At 38.7% G+C, this 14812-nt stretch overlaps 1 protein-coding gene across 8 annotated transcripts in view; it reads right to left on the reverse strand.

Moving 5' to 3' along the window:
• Positions 1-14812, reverse strand: part of LOC129731566 (uncharacterized) — a 465080-nt gene that overhangs the window by 24845 nt on the left and 425423 nt on the right. For all 8 annotated transcript variants that reach the window (XM_055691665.1, XM_055691664.1, XM_055691666.1 and 5 more), the window contains 2 exons: positions 2265-2409; positions 1945-2094 (listed from right to left, as the gene is read on the reverse strand). In XM_055691665.1, the coding sequence (XP_055547640.1) occupies positions 1945-2094; positions 2265-2409 (295 nt within the window). The remainder of the gene's footprint in view (positions 1-1944; positions 2095-2264; positions 2410-14812) is intronic.

Consider the following 14812-nt stretch of genomic DNA (forward strand, 5'->3'; position numbering starts at 1 on the left):
TGCCACGACGGGTTAAAGTAATGTTACGCGTTATGTTGGCTCATTACTAAGTTGAGCGATGTGTACTGTTTCGTTAAACACCGCGACATGCGTAGAATCATGAATCATGTCGAACTCGCCCCCTCGGCGCATCCACACCCGGACTACACTTATGTTCTGTACTGTTTTTTCTGTTGTTTTTTTTTTGTTTTTTTCACTTTCCGGACTACACTTTTTCTGTATCCGACTACACTATAGTCACTGTACTTTACTAGTCTGGCGGAGTGGGGGACCATGCAACTGGCAACTCACTTTTTCACATTAAAATCCTGACACCACTGGATATAATTCATGTTGCATATGACTTCTTTGAAAGTAAACATTTTATGTGAAAATGAAGTGCGTTTATAACAAATGTAACAGCAATTGGCGAAGGACAAAGAAACAAACAAGTTTACTCAGGTTTCCAAAGAATGCAAAGATTAGAGGAAAATGGCTAAAATTTTGCGAGTTACCTGATAATTCCTTTATTCGTTGAAAGAGAAAATTATAAAAAAAAATCATTTTGTTTCGATTGAGCACTTCCCGTACAATACACAGCGTGAAAAGCGACAGGACAGCAAATCTATGTCAGTATAATGTTATCAATAAACAATTAATTATAAAAAGAGCACGTTATTGATGAGACAAAAAAAATTTTTTTGTGATTTTCTCACATTATAAATTTAACATTATTGTGATATCATTGATTCATTACAATAACTATTCTCAAATAAATAGCAATTGTCATAAACAGTCCAATTATTGAGTCTAATTTATTCTGTATCTTTTAACGGCACGATTACAATACTTCAAATGCGAAAATCGACGCACTATCGACTGGTTCCCGTTGTGACAGTTCACACTGGTTCCCGAAATCCAGTCCGCCAGACCAGTAAAGTATACAGTGACCATAGACTACACCCCCTGTATCCCGGACTACACCCGGAAGAGACAGGTTGCAGGCCGAAAACACGAAAACACCAACAACAAAAACAGGTGCTCTCAAAGGCAGTACGAAAAAAAATGACAACTAAGTGTGGTGTCGCCTGCGTGTTCGTTCTCGAGCTGTGAAATGTAGTCCGGGACGGTGCAGCACGGCCGCAGAAACGAACTCGACACAACAATATAGTATTCCTAAACTTTTTACAAAATGTCAAAACAATTATTATTCCTTTTACTGTTTCGGATCTGCGTCTATGAAAATTTATCATAGTTAACAAAAGTTTGCCATAGCGTAAAATAATTATTCAAAAGCTAGTGAAGTCATAAATAGAAACGAAATGACAATGCATATTAAAACAGAGTCATCAGATATATTTCAGTTCGCAATTTGAAGACAATATCGCAAAATAGATAAACAGCAATCGTGTGGTACACTTTTCAAGTGGTGCAAAAATGAGGTTACAGTACGAAAGTGCTACGCCGTAGTAGCTACACATGGAAGATGAATTCGCCGTTGAATGGCGCACAGATTCATCGCTAAAAAATTATACTGTACTACACACACTACAATAATAAATATAAAAATAATTTAATTCTTGTCAGTGCAAATTACCACACCAGAGAGCATGTTTGTCAATTAATTGAATCGTTTAACAACATTTGTCAATCCTGCCCACTCGCCAATTAAATTGTTTTGATGCCACTGTGATTTTAATTATGACTTCCAGCGAAAACATGTTTCGACTAACGGCGACCAATAGCAACATAACAGTGCGACGAACATATTGAAATACATTTTCGATCATTACAGTTTCCGCAGATGTGTTCCTTGGGGCAAGTATATCGTTTTACTACCGTCGAACATTTTGGGTGTTCCGCAAAACGAACCAATTCTACGTCCTACCATTGTCACACACCCGATAATAAATCTAAATCAAAGTCGTCCCAAGTGCCCCCAAGATTGACAAACATTAAACTTACCACCGTGTTCCGCACGCCAGCAATCTGGCTAAGGCCGAAGCGAGGACTAACTAGCAGGACCCGTTCCACACCGTCTCGCTGATTCGTGCTGAAGCATTTCGCACCGTAGCTCGGCAGTCCGGAAATAATATCCAGATAATGGATTTTCGCCTGTCAAGCGGAGAAGAAAGGACAAAGTTACACTAAATGTATGAGGACGGGCGAGCGTAAACAATTCGCCAAAAGTGCCAAACAAGTATTAACAATATTTGAAAAGTTTTCCCCCGCTAGGACACGCAAGACTACTGCTTAAGTGTGCCGTCCGGCGAATCCGAACTTACCTGCAGTTGCGTTAGCATCTTGGTCGAGGAACCCGTCATCTGGGAGTTCAGCTTTAGGAAATGTCCCAGAAGGCGTCGGAGCTCCTTGCGTTTCATTCCGTCAATCAAGGAGGCAGGCACAAAACGATCCAGTCCAAACTCTCGTCTGAAATGGAGCATAAACGGAAATGGGAAATGAATTCAGTGAATTTATCACCACACCAGTTAACAAGTTTAACTATTGGGTACAGGCTATAAGAGAGCGAATTAATGGCAAATTGTTGTATAGTATAAAGATTGGTTTTATTTAGTACAATGCTTGACGAATTGATATATGCAATAGTTTTATGAGAGAGATAATAAGTTGTTATAATACCGCGTTGCATAGCAACACGCACGGAGATGATTTTGAGGTTCAATACCAATATTTTAAAATTTCTTTAGCTTGCAAGTAATTTACCGATACAAAAACTGCAAAAAAAAAAAGAAATATCAACATAACATTCACGATGATTAACTCAAGGATAATAAAACAGACATAATTTTACTAATATTCGAATTTACTGATGAATTTACAAACAACTTTGATAGATAAAAAATACACCATTTTCACTGTCTACAGTCGATAGTAAGTCAATTATCAAATTAGCACAGAAACTTGAACAGAAACTCCGCCTGCTCAAACCAAGCTCCATTATCAGCGAAGCTCATCTGTAAGCCACAAAAACCGCGGCACAAACTTACTCGCTGCGATACTTTCCAAAGAAACACTAATTGCGTTTTCCAGACTTTAATTATCTCACTTAGCTGGAGTCGGCTTGTTACAGGGTGAAAGATCGCGGCCGTTTTGCAACTTGCCGCATCATTGTCTGCTAGTAGGACGATTGTCTGGTAGCACTTACAACAAGGCCCTGTCAGACAATCCGATACGAAGAAAAAGGGGAACACCCAAAACTTTGCACGTTTTATTTTTTGTTTAAACAAAATTACGGTCCGACTATTTTAGCATGTATCGGGAACAAACTATTAAATGCTGGAAGGAAGCGAAGTATTTTTGACATTTTGTCACCCCCTCAAACTTTCATTAAAAGCTTGCACAACAGACTTGTTAATTCTTCGGCTGTTCGGGTAGTTCAAACAGCAGCACAGACAAGCAAATGAGAACTAAAGTTTCGGCTTCGATCCAGTGGTAGCGATTCACAGTGGAATGCAGAGTGCGTTTCTTTCAGTGATTCGAATCTGGCCTTTAGAATTAAATTACCAATTATCACCATTTTGTCCAATCCTCGTCGCAAGGCAGAGTCATGCCGTTTTAGAGAAAATAAGATAAGGACAAATCGACCCACACAAATTCTTTTCCGCTAGTTGGAAATGTGAGAAAATGTACGGTTTTGAGCGCAGAAGAAGGAGGAAACCAGTACACAAAGAAATAATTTAATTATGATTAATTTCTTGAATCTCGGTCTGATTTGCTGGCGGTTTTACGGAGAAGAACAAAACTGTTTTCCCCAGAAGCAAGCGAAAACAGATGATTTACAATGTCACTCGCACGTAGACAGCAAACACTGATTGCATTTATCTTGATAGAAACCAGGCGTCCTCTATCGGAATACGAAACGGTGCAGAAACTTGGTGCTGCGAGGTATAACCAACTTGCAACACTAACTTATCCCTAGGCTAGGTTCTAACTGCTACACAGGATTAATTCACGACTGCTTCGACACTTTTCGGTTAAATATTTCTTTTCACACCTGCTCACCGTTTGGGTATGCTTCCGCTTGAACTCCTTCGGTACTTTGTTCTAGAAACGCTACCATCCGGAGTTCCAGCTCATTATTCACTTTCACTGTAAGTTTTTAACTAGACTGTGAAGTAACTGAAGACATCACCGTCTAACTATTTCTCTGTACCTGCATGCCTGCCAGGCATACCGCGCAACTATTCCCAAGAAGCCAAGCCAACCGCCCTCAGGCGGTAGAGAAGTTTTTCAATCTAATCTTTTATACGTAATACGGGAAACAAAAAGACTATGCGAGACTACACCCGAGAGATGAGACAGGCGAGACACGAAAGTCACTTCGAAAGTAAAGTTTTCTGTCCGACAAGTGATACTGTCACTGTCAAGCGAAGGGAAAACTGGTGTTGGAAAATATAATTAAAAATACCAACGCTGGGTAAATGGTGCCGCTGGCATTGCTTTCCTTTGCTATGAATTCCCGTATATAAAGTGGTATGCCTTTCCTTCGTTTCATTTTTTTGCAATGATTGTCCGGAACAGACAACTCGGAAAGTATAACAAAAATCTTTGTCTGAAGGGAATACAAGGGTGGAATGAAACTTGCATTTTGATTGTCCTTCGCTAGCAACATCACAGTCACAGTCTGTCACTGCAAAAATGCTGATTTTAATCACTGTAAAACTTGGACGGGACAATGAACCGCAGCCGTAATGGAATGTTGTTTACATTTGATAAATCCTTCCATCAGAATTTAATCCAATCATCACCGATCTTAGACACTGACACTACCAGATAAGTAAACAGTTGTTATTCGATGAGACTGCCTGTCAAAATTATCGATACAACATAAAAATTTGTCAATTTTCGTCTATCTCATAACAAAGTGCCCCGTAGATTAGTTGTTTGCCTCTTTATCAGAGAATCTGTACAAAATCTATCTGTGATTCGCAGGCATAAGTCTGCTAAAATCTGCACACATTTTTGGGAACTCTGAGAGGAGACTTTGACAAAAATCTGCAGAAACTATGGAAAACTGCTAATACCTGAGAATCTATGAAAATTTACACACTGACTTTAAAAATCTGCGTTTTGCACACAAATCTGCACATCTGGGATCTGTTCATGGCTATGATGAGGTATGAAATCACCTGACATTATATCTTCTACCACAATGAAGAATAGTTAGACTTGAAATTTTTAAAAATCAGTTTGAGAGGTAAAAAACAATTCCTCACTACGGGGAATGAGTTAAATTCCAACTTTTGGTCGATATAAGGGACCATCCTTTTAAAATGTCACGCATTTTTGGTTTCGATTATTGTGACATTTTGTGAATAAGAGGTCATTTTTTTCCAAATTTTGCGTGACGTTATCAATGGATGGTCTCTGCTCTCAGTAACCGAAGCTGACGCCAAATTTTTTATTTTTGACGTGCAATTACGTCTTACGGCAACATAGATGTGCTAATTAAAAACCCGAAAACATCGAAAGCGTTACGAAATTTGTCTACTTTCAAATCCTTCAAACTCTGTCAGTTTCCAACGGGTTTAGTTCATTATTACACAAAACAATTGGAGTACCATCTATGTGTCCACCAAAATGCGAAAAATTGTGATTTTCTAATGACAACTATGTATTGTTCTATTAAAAAACCTTAAGGCCACATATCAAGCGAAACTCCTAGCTTCAGCACAGAACAGATATACAACTTCGAACAGAACGCATCAGCAGATCGGTTTCGCATTCATTTTCCGCTTTTCTATCCTACATGCATTTGCATTGTTCGAATAGTTTGAACATTAGAGGGTCCCAAAAAAAAAAACGATGTTGGAAAAGTCAAGATGCTCAGCCCTAAATTGAAAGATAATGCTATCTATAGCATTTTTGTAGAACATTGTTTCATTCTAAAAAAATGTTTTCAGGTTGCCCAAACGCGATTTATAATAAATGACCTTTTTAAGCTACAAACCCACTCTTTTGCACTTTTTTCAATTCTGTTCGCTTCCTAAATCTTTGCATATATTCTTTTTGTTTTCGTAGGGTTGTTTTTGAATATTTTGCACGATTTAGTTCAGCATTGCATTAAGTTATTTGACTCCCAGAGCCCATTAAACATCACAGAAAAAATAATTTTTCCTATAATTTTTAGACAAAACCCTTCGAAAAAGCGGGATTTATGACGAAAATTTACATGAGAAAAGATCCTTGATATCCTTGATTCGACTGCCTATTGAACATGCAACCATCCTTCGTTTTTTATGCTTCTGTGGCCACACAAAAAGATGATTCTTAATCTTTCAAAACCAGACAGGGTTAGACACGCATTCAGAAAGACCTTTCAAGAGGAAACTCAGCAAAAATTTACAATGAATCAACCAGGTCTGATAAAAATGATTTTTACTACTGGAATTCTGTGAAAATTACCTGCCGATCTTTCTCAATTTTTACTTCCAATGAACGTTGCTCCCTTTCAAACACACTAGAGTTTCATTCTTGAAATGAGCTGTCCTACTCCGATGGAATAATTCACGCGCATCGTTCACGGTCACGAAATAAAATCTTCCGAAAATCCAACCAAAGGATACTCACGTTCCTTTGGTAAAGCACAAATTACGTTATCAACGTGACGCTTAATGTCGCTATCATCATGAAATGCAAAAGATCTCTCAAACATTCAAACATTCCATAAGAGATTTTCTTGCATTTAGCTTAACTACTTTTATATTTTTATTTCAGTAAGAAACCGAATTTATCGAACAGCAACAATATTTTTTTTCCTGTGTCGTTTATAAGGTCGCCGCGAGTAATGCGTATCCGACGCACTATATACAGCACTACCTGCGGCATTAAGTCGATTGTCGTTAGTCAAGACGTTCGGTTCGCAACTTGAGTAACAATAAAATTCATTAAAAAAAATATGTACATAAAAAATCTTGCACGTATGCGGGTGGTACTGTACGATTATGTAAACCGAGCTATTAACATCCTTATACCGAGTAAAGGGTGTCCACGATGAAATTGCCACACCATGAATTTGCTCTAACTTTTCAACCGATGGGTAGAATTTAATGAAAATTTGGGTGGATTTAGTTCATAGTGCATTATATACATCCTGCAAGTAAATAATGCACTATGAACTAAAGTCCTGTGATCAAAACTCGCGGAAATGGAGTCGGAAGAACAGCTCGTGCGTGATAAAATCTTGTGCATTCATCACGAGAACAAGGATCTCTCGCATCGTTCCATCGCTAAAACGTTGGGAATCGCGAATTCCACGGTGTCGCGAGTGATTAAGCGGTTCGAGGAACGATTGACCACCGATCGGAAGCCCAGAAGTGAAGGAAAAAGTATTCCGTACAACACCAAAAATCACAACCGCGTAGTTGGGGCCTTCAACTGAAACCCGCACGCCTCCGTTCGGGATGTGGCTAAGAAGTTGCACCTAAGCCAAAGTTTTGTCCAGAAGGCCAAAACTAGGGCTGGGCTTAAACGTTCAAAGTACAAAAGGCGCGACGAGAAGCAGAACAAGTCCGCCAAAACCCGTGCCAGGAAGTTGTACCTCAACATGCTGACGAAAGTTGAATGCTGCATCATGGACGACGAAACATATGTGAAGGCCGACTTCAAACAGATCCCCGGCAACCTGTTTTTCACGGCCAAGGATAAGTTCAGCGTTCCGGAGCATGTCCGCACTCAGAAGATGTCCAAATTTGCGAAGAAATTCCTGGTTTGGCAAGCCATATGCACGTGCGGGAAGCGGAGTGCACCTTTCGTGACCCAGGACACGATGAACGGACAGGTGTACATGAAAGAGTGCCTCTAGAAGCAGCTGCTTCCTCTCCTGAAGGCCCACAACGTCCCAAGAATCTTCTGGCCGGATTTGGCTTTATGCCACTACTCCAAGGACGTGCTGAGGTCAATTTCGTGCCGAAAATGTTCAACCCTCCCAACACTCCGGAGCTCCGCCCCATCGAAAAGTACTGGGCGATTATGGAGCAGCACTTTCTTAAACAACCTAAGGTAGTGAAGACAGTCGAGGAACTGAAGAAAGTATGGGTTTACATGCGAAAAAACGGTTGATTCACAGGTTGTGCACAATCTTATGGCCGTGGTTAAGGCCAAGGTGCGGGCATTTGCGTATGGACTGTAAATAAAATACGAGTAAAATGGTAAAATGAAGTTTAATAGTTATTTTCCAATCCCTGAAAATTTGATGGCAATCGGATGGAAACTCGAATTTTGCGTATCAATTTTGTGTGTGGCAATTTCATCGAGGACACCATTTAACAGTGAACGACAATGAAATCATGTCCTGGGCTCAAACTCATTTCTAGATGAACATTTTAAAAAGTCCTATCTGCTTTCATCATTTTTCCGGGGAGTCTGCTCATTTTGGTAATGGTTTAGCTTCAGTAACTCTCTCAAGCGTGGTTTTCGTTCAGAAGGCTAGAGTGATCCCTCCGCTAACAACTTGTGCAATTAACGTGTCATAAAAGGTGTTTAATAAGTTGTGGACCAAAATGCCCTTTAAACATTGTGTTGGAGGTGCCAGTACACTCAACATATTATTAAATTGACACTTAACACTGCGCACACGATGGCTCCACTGGAAACAAACACAAGGTCCAGAAGGTAAACAAAGTTTCCAATATCTGTCAAAAAATTGAGGTTACAAAGATCTGGTGCGATGGTCTATACCAGTACCCAAGAGTACAGAGAATTCTCTCAACGAAAGAGCGGCGAGATCTCGCACAGCCTTTTTGTTTTTTGGTTTTGTATGAGGACAAGAGAGACCGAAATAGTTCTTCATCACAAGCAAGAATGGTATGAGTGTAATAAAATTTTCAGTGTAAAAGGTGTCCTCTCCATTGCTCGGGGCCTCTACTCGAAATAAAAAGAAATAGTCCCGTTTCTGATACCTTAGTTGCATATCTGTTCTGTGGTGTCAGTCTAAATAAAACTAAACAACCAACCACCTTTCTTCTACGATACCAAAGTGTACAAACAATTTGTCTGTCTAAAGTCTATCCGGTTACTGTAGCAAGAGGAAAATTTACTGGAAACTGGATCGACCAGCAGCAAGCAGAGCTACGACAAGACGCAGCGCAACAGGCGGTGATTTCAAATATAATATGTATGTATGGCTTTTGCTAGAACACCTGTCGTTTGATTGTAGCTTTCCATAGCGGGTGGTCTAGCAAAGGAATCGGCGACACTTTTCACAGCGTTGGATATTGGTTCTTCCATCTGTGTGGGCAGCACCGTCATATAGGCTTATCTGTAGCACTGCTAAACATGTCAGGACATGTTAGGGATTCTTTCCAGATCTGGCGCGTTTGTTTTTAGCTGGTTGCGTGTGTTCACTTGTAATATGTATTGCTTGCTTACTTGAAGAAATAATAGAAACAAACAGAACTAGAACAGAACAGAACGTCCCGAGTCATCGGCAAATGGCAATTCATCATTTTCATCAACATAGTCATTGCAAATTCGAATCATTCTCGTTTTCTTGTTATTTCTGGTAGCATTTCTTCTAACTTATTTATTAAACAATTGTGTCGTTGCATGAGACAGGTGGTTCAATCTCTGTTACATATTACTAAATTGTTCAATCTCAGATCAAACAGATTTTTTATTTACAAAATTCGATTTTTTGCGCCACTTTTTATCGCTTGGAATAAATATAGAATTGCGTTCACACATTTCATAATTTGCAATGAAAGAAATTTCGACAATACTTTAAGAACGTGTTTGTGATCCTTATAATTTGTACAATTTACTTCGAGCTCTTCTGTTTGTCTTCGGTGCCATCTTAACGATATGCTTGTTTTTGGTTATACAGTTGACCAAAAATTTATGTACTTCCCGCACAACAGTGTACAGCGTAGTTCGTCCTCTTTTTTTATTCTCTCATTCTATCGCCTAAGCCGCGCTAGCTCAAAGCTGCAAAAACGTGATGGAAATTATTTGACCCAAAAAACTTGATTTTAGAGACACAATGCCTTCAGTAAAGTTGTTCCATTATTTATTTTTCATGTTATAGAAGTTACAGTTTTGTGATTAATCCACTTAACAGTGATAAGTGAATTTCACTTTTTCCATTTTTGCATATAAAAATTCATCGTGTTCGGCAAAGTTGTAGCACATTTCATAAGAAACAACTTTGTTAAAGACACCATACTTCTATCTGTCTATTTGAATGGGCTTATGTGGAATTTTCTACAAATTGCCACTAATAATCAGTTTTTTCAACATAATTTTTAGTAGTGATTTTCTACAAATTTTCAATGTTCTACAATATTGTTTGCTATGGTAAAACAAACAATGTCTGCGAAGACAGTTTATTTTTATCTCACATATTTCTTTGATAATTGACGATTTTTATTAAAATAATGCATTAATTTACTAACAGATATATTCAAAATCTGTAGATATCTGCAGGCTAAACCATTTCTTTATTAAAGTATAACTAAAACAACATTCATTTTAGATATAGGCATTTGTCTATCGCTGTCTCCTGTGTTTATATCTGTAAGTGAATTGGTGCACCATTTTAATAGAAATCCTCAATAACTAAATAATTATAAGAGATAAAAATAAGCTTCTTTCGGTGAACTCGTGTGTTTTATTGTACTGGAAAACATTGTAGAACTTTGACAAGTTTTAGAAAATCACTAAAAAAAGTTAGATCAAAAAATGTTCTCAGGGGTATTCTAGAGGAAACTTCACAGTTTAAATTGGCATATAGAAATAAGGTGTCTTTGACAAAGTTATTTTTTATAAAATATGCTAAAAATTTACTCAGCAAAGTGAATTTTTATATGCAAAAATGAGAAAAATAAAATTCGTTTCTCTCTTTTGGGTAGATTAATCACGAAATTCTAACTTTCATGAAAAGAAGAATAATTAACAAAACAACTTTGCTAAAGACACTATGGCTGCAAAATCAATTTTTTTTGAGTAAAAAGTAATTAGTGTGAATTAGTGCATTATTTGGGTAGAAATCGTCAATAACTAAAAAAATATATGAGATAAAATATACTTTCTTCGAAGAAATTGTTTGTTTTGTTATAGGAAAACAATATTATAGAACATTGAAAAATTGTATAAAATCACTACTAAAAGTTATATTGAAAGATATGGTTTTTAGTGGCAATCTGAAGAAAAATCCACATAAGTCCATTGAAATAAGCAGATAGAAGTATGGTGTCTTTGACAAAGTTGTTTCCTATTAAATGTGCTACAACTTTGTCGAACACGATGAATTTTCATATGTAAAAATGAAAAAAGTAAAATACGCTTTTCACTGTTCAGTGGATTGATCACACAACTGTAACTTCTATAACATGGAGAATAATCAATGGAACAACTTTACTGAAGACACTATGGCTCTAAAATCAAGTTTTTTGGGTCAAAATAATTTCGATTCCGTTTTTGCCACTTTGGAAACAGTGTGCACCGCCTGGTTGTTGCGTTAGTCCTCTCCGTAGGTATTTAGGACAAGCACACGGGTTGTTTCATCATACAGGTGGCAGCCTAGTCACATCAATTGTTTGTTCGAAAGAATTTGCAAGTTAAATTGTCTAGTCGTGCAAAGGATGCAAAATCAAAGAAAACACAAAGTCCCGTTTATTTCGTACTGGACTTTGATCCGCAGTAGGTCGAATTGAAGTACCTGACGATTTGGTGACTGTAATGGGGTTTTTTGCTGCATATTCCAACATGGCGGGTAACGTTACGACAATCATCCCGCGTCTTCTGCAGTTGGCAATTCGCTATGACGAGAGATTGAACAAGCTGTTATCCGGGGTCACTTTCGCCCAGGGAGGTGATCTGCCGAACATTCAATCTGTTCTGCTCTCGAAGAAAATGGTGAAGAGGGCATTCCGATTAATTCCTAGCTTTGTAAAATCTAAAGCCAACCTTTTTTTTCATTTGAACCCAATCGGCATCACTGGATTCATCTGTAGAAGTGCAAAAATCTGCTCTGAATAATGTTGCCTATAAATTGGTGAAAATTGCTCTACCGGTGCATCTAAGGACGTTAGACCAAAGTTTATCCAACGGCAGCTGGGGTTCGCATCGAATTTAACTAGGTCAATTATTTTCTATGGAGTATTGAGGTATTTAGGAATACATTTACTGCCTAAGCTGTTCCATGATAGACGCCGATAATGCCCAATGTGCTATAATATTATAGATAAACGAAAAACGTCATCACGATACATCTGATCTCGCTATAGCCTCGTAATTCATAGCTGGTGCTTTCGGTCGTGTCTGTTACATGTCTCTGTTTGCTTTGGGTCGTGTATATTGTATATTGTATTGTTAATCAGTTGTTATGTCTGATGTTGAAGATGTTATTATTTGCTACGTTTGCAATCATGCTGAAAACGATTCGTCGCGTATTATCGAATGTGTTCAGTGTTTCAAGTCTGCGCACTTCAAGTGTCTTAAGATCGTTGGAAATGCTGTGAATAAAGCGAAGAAAAAACCCTTCTTCTGTACCGCTGTGTGTGCCGAGATACATGCGAAGACCACCAGTAAACAAAACGGATACGATGAATTTATTAAGGAGCTTCGAATTCTAACTTCTTCAATACGCGAAGTGAAATTGGAGTCAATACAAACCCGAGCCATCCTTGAGGAAACGCGGAGTCAGATGCAGGCAATTGTTGAAACCAACAGAAACATTGAGGAGTTGCAATCATTTCTGGCTGGAAAGTTCGATGATCTTCATGCTGATTTCGTAACTCTCCAAGCGAAGCAATCAAGTTTAGCGGCAGATAATAAAAGTATTCGGAACGAGATTGGAGAAAACTACCGCCAACACCAAAAACAGACGTGAGCAACTATAGACCGATCTCCGTTCTATCTGTGATCAACAAGATCTTGGAGCGAATACTAATCAAGAGAATCGTGTACTTTCTCCAGCAGCACAAATTTGTGTATAACTGTCAATATGAGTTTCGTGCCGGTTCCAGTACTCAAATTGCAACCTGTGAGCTTGTTGATGGCATTGTTGAAGCTTTAGATACGGGGAGGCTAACGGGCGTTTTGGATCTAAAGAAGGCGTTCGATACCATTGATCACGAAATTTTACTTCAGAACTGGAATACTATGGGATTAGAGGAATTCCTAATCAACTGCTAAAGAATTATCTCTCGAACCGGACCCAGTACGTCGAAGTAAATGGAGCGAAAAGTACCTATCGCCAGTTAAGAGTAGGTGTCCCACAAGGAAGCAACCTTGGCCCACTGTTATTCCTGATATACATAAATGACATAGCCAATCTCAGGCTGAATGGAAAGCCTCGCTTGTTCGCTGATGACACCTCTCTCTCGTATCCTGGAGCAAATGTAAACGACATAACTTGGCAAATCTCTGACGATATGGCAATACTTCAAGAATATTTCTGCGAAAACCTTCTGTCGCTTAACTTGGACAAGACCAAATACATGATCTTCCACTCAGTTCGTTCAACATCTATGAGTGCTCAACTTCAGATTGGTTCCACTGGGATCGAAAGAGTATTCAAATTCAAATACTTAGGGCTTATCCTGGATCCTTCATTGAGATGGAGCGGCCACATCCATGCCTTATCCTCCGATCTAAGCTCTATCTGTGGACTCTTATGGAAAACTTCAAAATTCTTGCCACGCAAACAGATGCTTTCTTTGTACCACGCGTTCGTGCATTCCAAACTGCAGTATCTCATTTCTGTGTGGGGAACGGCCAACAATACGAAGCTTAAGTCACGCCAACGACTACAAAATTGTTGCCTCAAAGCAGTCTACAAGAAACCCCGGCTATTTTCCACTGTAAGACTATATTGCGAAGCAGACCATTCCATTCTACCAGTTGCCGCACTGCGAGAACTTCAGTGTGTTTTGCAGATGCAGAATTTATTGCACAACCCAATAGCACACCATAACTCGCGGCTTGAACATCCATTCCACCGGTATGAAACGAAAAATCAAATCAATCTAGTGTTTCGAAGACCAAATTCTGAGCTGATGAAGCAGTCCTTTTGTTACTACGGTAAAATAAATACAATGCCTTGCCAGCAACCATAAAAGCGGAGCGAAATATCCAAAAGTTTAAAAACAGCGTCAAAGGTTACCTTCGATCAAAAATTGAACAGTTTGTCTGATAATTAAACGTTGAAACCTAAGATGAATTCAGCTACAACCACCAGCTGATACTAACACTCTCTTCAAAGAGTTTTTTTTCTCACTGGGAGCCTCCCTCCCCCGTGATGCCCAGAAACATATTAAAACCGTACTAAATTATTGATTTTTCTTCACATACTGCCTAGCCACCTCGCCACCCACCACCACAGTCAATCAACATCGTCAAACACCGCTGCCAAATACCGTCACCCACAACTATCACTCAACACTGCCACCGAAGCCACCAATCTACGTGCCGACATCACTTATCTTTAATTCTGTCAAATGAAAAAAAAAAAACGTTTTGTACAGATTTAAGCTAGAATGTATGTAATAGAAAATAACACAAAAAAACAGTTGCGACCACTACCAAAAGGCTCCTTATGAGCTTCTTGGAGTGGGGGTGAGAGGAGGGATCGCATCAAAAAATTTTAACCCTATGTAAAAAAAGTAATAAGTAAGTAATCGCATAAAAAAAATCAATCATGATTCTCTAAAAAAACCCAAAAAATGAGTTTTTGCCTCTAATTTTCATCAATCAGGATTCAGTTTTATCCACGCTGTTTGGTTTTAACAGTGAAGTCAATCAAAATACGCTTCTTTTCAAGGTTGAACACGTTAAAAAGGCATATACACTGCTTCAAGAGTTCCGAAAAACT

This window comes from Wyeomyia smithii, chromosome 3 (assembly GCF_029784165.1).
Source record: "Wyeomyia smithii strain HCP4-BCI-WySm-NY-G18 chromosome 3, ASM2978416v1, whole genome shotgun sequence".
Taxonomy (NCBI): Eukaryota; Metazoa; Arthropoda; class Insecta; order Diptera; family Culicidae; genus Wyeomyia; species Wyeomyia smithii.